This window comes from Acanthisitta chloris, unplaced genomic scaffold (assembly GCF_000695815.1).
Source record: "Acanthisitta chloris isolate BGI_N310 unplaced genomic scaffold, ASM69581v1 scaffold11092, whole genome shotgun sequence".
NCBI lineage: Eukaryota > Metazoa > Chordata > Aves > Passeriformes > Acanthisittidae > Acanthisitta > Acanthisitta chloris.
Genome location: NW_008661053.1, coordinates 50,141 through 54,739, shown reverse-complemented (window position 1 = coordinate 54,739; position 4,599 = coordinate 50,141). Strand labels below are relative to the sequence as shown.

General features: G+C 40.1%; 1 protein-coding gene across 1 annotated transcript; it reads left to right on the top strand.

Moving 5' to 3' along the window:
* Positions 1-275: 275 nt before the first annotated feature.
* On the top strand, positions 276-3,888 carry LOC103797848 (pancreatic lipase-related protein 2-like). The gene is made up of 4 exons (XM_009070085.1): positions 276-366; positions 1,319-1,430; positions 3,048-3,215; positions 3,825-3,888. Exons 1-4 carry the CDS (start codon positions 276-278, stop codon positions 3,886-3,888), a joined length of 435 nt encoding a protein of 144 aa, XP_009068333.1.
* The last annotated feature ends 711 nt before the right edge of the window (positions 3,889-4,599 follow it).

Sequence of the window (4,599 nt, the reverse complement as noted above, 5' to 3'; positions counted from 1 at the left end):
TGATTGGGCTGCTTTCAGTCCAATGGCTGAGAGAAAACACAAAGCCCTGAAAAATCAGAATCTTTGAGAAAGCTGCCTAGCTCATATGATCTTTCTGAAGTCTTAGAAAGGGTTACTTGAATTATGTTGTTGCTGTAATAATGCACAGTTAGGTGGGTATGTTAAAAATTAGTTCTATGACTACACTTTATTTTCTCTTGGCTCATGTTATTAATAGGTATATTTGTTTTCCCTAGGGAAACTGTTTCCCATGCCCAGAAGGGGGATGCCCAAATATGGGTCACTATGCAGATAAATTCAAAGAGAAATTCAAAAATGATTTTGTGAAACTTTACCTGAACACTGGAGAGGCCAAGGATTTTCCTCGTGAGTTTTGATTCTTTCCATTGCCAACTATTCCTTGTAAAAACACCTTCTTTACTATTCCTGTTTTACAATTAATTTTAACAGATGCACAGATCTAATTGCAGTTCCATGGCTGTTCAGTTCTTCATGCTTTTTCCTCTTTTGTTCCAACACTAGTGCCCAGTTTGGGGCTCTCCAGTAGGAGAAAGTTGTTGACAAGGTAGAGAGTCTAGTGAGGGTCATGGAGTGGATTGCACTGCAAGGTGCAAGGAGAAGAGATGATGGGCAATGCACAGAAGTTGCAGCAAGGAAATTTCTTACTAAATAGTTGCAGTCACAATGACAGCAGTTAAATGCAGCAATACAGAGCCTGAGAATCAGGGAAATGTCCATCCTTGGAGATGCCCAAAACTCCCTTTGACAAAGGCCAAGAGCAATCCAATCACAGCTGTCCTGGTTCAGAATTGGATGGACCAGATGATCTCCTTTACCACCTCAGTTATCCTAAATGTCAGTTCTCACATCACATTTCTTCCTTTGCCTTTGTAAACACAAATTGGAACCTTCTGAAGCTGCTTTTGCAGATGAAAGTTCCCACCCACAAAAAATATTTTCCTTGAACTTCAGAATTTGTTTACATTACTTAGATTCTCTATGTATCCACATTTATTCTAACACCTCCTTCTTTCCATTCTTACTGTGTATGAAAGCCTTCATGATCAAAATGCTGAGCTCTGCATTGTGTTTACCATGATATGGACTTGTTTTCTCTTTTTTCCCCTCATGAAAGTAACACAATGTCTACAATTTCTCATGTTGATCTCATTAGGACATAATGACAGATCTGACTCACTGGTGTTTTCTATATTTTGCTTTCAACTACAGTGTACAGACAGAAAAAAATCAGCATGTGATATTTTAGAGACTGTTTTTCCCTGGCTACAACCTAACTCACTGTATTTCTTCTATGTAGTTTGGAGGTACAAGGTAGCCGTGACTCTCTCTGGAAAGAGCAAAATAAAAGGATACGTAAATGTTGCCCTGTATGGCACTGATGGGAACACAAAGCAGTACCAGATAACCTCGTAAGTTCATCATTCGTATTCATGCATATTTTTCATTAATGCTTCTGTTTTAATTGACCTTATTTGAGTGATCAAATTCTACCCATCATGTGAATGAGTCAATAGTTCACTCCCTCTGGGTTTACACTGAAAGGAAAAGGTTAGAATGCAGGATTCTAATATGTTAGAATTTAGTGTTCCCTGCTCTTTTTTTGTTGCACTAAGGACTTGCTGTACCTGTACTAGCAGAGATCTGATCTTTTGTCTTTCACAGATTTGTAACTCTTGTGCTGCTGCCCCAGCTGCTTACAGCTAAAGTTACCTTTGGATTTCCTATATAAAAATCTACTTTTTGTTGCTCATAGCTTTTTCTGCTTACACTGAAGCTTCTTCCTTGCCCCATGTGATTTTGTTTATTTGCATTTTTCTTGTTTGTTTCAAGTAAAAAAAATCTGAAGTAATTCAAAATACGGAGAAGGCATTTTGATGTGGGGTTTGGATTTGTTTACCAATAACTATCTGACTTCCACTTTTCCAGAAAGGACTTCACACACCCACACTGGCAGTGGGTGTTTGCTATGAGCTAATTCCAGCTGACATGTATCAATGCTTTCACCTGAGTGTGGCAGATTTGGCAGTACAGGATGCACTCCAGCCCTCTCTAGCTGCTCTTTGCAGGGCCTGTGTCAATCCAGTTGTTGGTTGTGACCTTCTTATCTTCTCCAGCAAGACTTGCTCTAACCTACCAGGCATCAGAGAAAGAAAACGTCAAAGGGATTTTGTCCTGTCTCTCATTACTTCCATTACCATAAGCCTTTAATGTGTAGAGTAAACATCCTCCTCTGAAGGCAGATGAATGAGAGAGTACAAATCTAGAGGGAGAAATAAAAGTCCTGTCTTCCTCATAAAGTTTGTTAAAACTGTAGCATTTTCTTCTAGTTGATTCATTCCAATGTCTCCTGACTTCAGAGAGCAGGGAATACACTTGAGAAAATAGCCCTTGAGGTTCAGAGCATGGGGGTAGGAAGGGACAGAGAAGAGGATCAGAGAAGTATTGGCTCATGTTCCATGAGATGTAGTAGCTGAAGCCTTTACCAGCCTCAAGCTGCTGCCACTTGCTCTAATGATGTGGCATGAAGCAGTAAGATTATAAACTAGGGTTACCCACGAGCAGATGCACAATTGACTTGGCCACGGGGTGGGAATCTCTGCTAGAGAGTCAGTCTGAGCAGCTAGTAGATAATCATTTAGGCCATCCCAAACAAATCCATCATCTGTATCATATAAATTAACTAGTATTGAATCCATATTTGATATATGTGCAAAAAACTCTGCACATATATAAGCAACAGGGACTGAGCTCTACCTTCCCCACAGTGATTGTCCTCTAATTGGGTCCTAATTGTGAGCTGTGGCTGCAGCTTATCAGGCCCACTTGCCTTTGCTGCCTCTGAAAAAAACAGATTTGGAATGAAATGCCTCAGAATATTGGCAAGAATGTTGTGACCATATTATAAGAAATATTGTGCCTCTGCTAACTTTCTCCTCACCTCACACCACAGCCAAGCCATTGACAGGACTGGAAATTAAGAGGAAATGCTGCCATGCCTCACATCCATCAAATGTTATTTTTCACAGGGGAACCCTCAAACCAGACAACACTTACACAGCCTTCATTGATGCAGAAACCAATGTTGGAAAAATTACCAAGGTTAAATTTCTTTGGAACAACAACTGGATAAATCCAACTTTCCCTAAACTAGGAGCTGCTACTATCACAGTAGAAGCTGGACAAAATGGAACGGAGTAAGTATTTCCATGGTGAAAATCTTGAAAGTTACTTGAGAAGATAGGTGACAAAATTGTAAGTGGAGGGAAAGCCTTTTCACAAGAAAACCTATTTAAAGCATTAAAGGAAGAAGAGTCCCAAGAAAACCTTTTATTTCCTTCCTTTCAAGACACTTTCATCTATAGTTCAATTCACTACTACTTCAACCCTTTGCCTTAAATAACTTCAAAGAAAAACTTAAAATCTATCCAGTTTTACAAGAGCAAACATCCTGTAGAAACCCTTGGTTTGGTATCTGGAAGAGAGAGAAAATGCATAGTTAAAATTCCATCACTTAAAAGAGAACTGGGGAGATGGAAACAGTTTCAAGCAAAGTGAAATGATTTCAGAACAGTTTCTAGCAGAGTGAAATGATTCCATCCCACACCATTACCTTTAGGCTGAGGTCCTAAGGCCAGCTGTAATTTCTATTGACCAAAGCACATTGTGACAAAGTGTATTTCTGTAGATAGGCACTCACTCTTCGACTGTCTCTTGGCCTTTGCACAAGTAGTTGTGGTCATCTACATAGTGATAGTAGCACAAAATCTGACAACTGAAGATGTTTGCATTTATTCTTTCTTCAGGTTCCGTTTCTGTGGTTCTGGGACCGTGAGAGAAGATGTTCTGCAAACTCTCACTGCTTGCTAACAGCACATACACATGCCCCAATCCTTGCTGCCAATAAAAGCTACTCATGCATCAAACACTGTAATCTGCAGCTGTAATACTGGTGTGTTGTGTTGGGGATTTTTTTGCTGGTTTGGGAGGCAAAGGTTAAGTTTCTGGACATCTCTCTATGGACAGAATTTTTAGATCAGCTTTAGGAGTGAATGAGCCAAAGCCTATTGAAGAATTTGCCTGATTTCAGCCTGTTTCCAAATAATCTCAAACAAGGGGGAGGAAAGGGGGCAGGTAACAGAATCTGTATAGTAGCTCCTGGGCAGGGATTTTTTTGCTGGTTTGGGAGGCAAAGGTTAAGTTTCTGGACATCTCTCTATGGACAGAATTTTTAGATCAGCTTTAGGAGTGAATGAGCCAAAGCCTATTGAAGAATTTGCCTGATTTCAGCCTGTTTCCAAATAATCTCAAACAAGGGGGAGGAAAGGGGGCAGGTAACAGAATCTGTATAGTAGCTCCTGGGCAGTACCAAGGGAACACAGACTTGCTGGGGAGTAGAAGAGGAGAGGATTAAGGAAGATGCTGTTCTTATTTGAACTGAAGACTAAGCGGAGAATGAGCCTCAGATAAAGACAAAACAGAGATAGCAGGGTGAGTGGCTAAAAAATGAGGACAGAAGTTTAGATTTAATTGCCTGTGAGAAATGGAACAGTGAACATCATGGGGAACTGAGAATGTGTT

What these genes read in the sequence shown, in the direction of transcription:
- LOC103797848 (XM_009070085.1), top strand. Translation starts at nt 276, where the DNA reads ATGGGTCACTATGCAGATAAATTCAAAGAGAAATTCAAAAATGATTTT. An exon ending in AGAGGCCAAGGATTTTCCTC is followed by an intron (nt 367 to 1,318) that starts GTGAGTTTTGAT and finishes TCTTCTATGTAG; the next exon opens with TTTGGAGGTACAAGGTAGCC. An exon ending in AAGCAGTACCAGATAACCTC is followed by an intron (nt 1,431 to 3,047) that starts GTAAGTTCATCA and finishes TATTTTTCACAG; the next exon opens with GGGAACCCTCAAACCAGACA.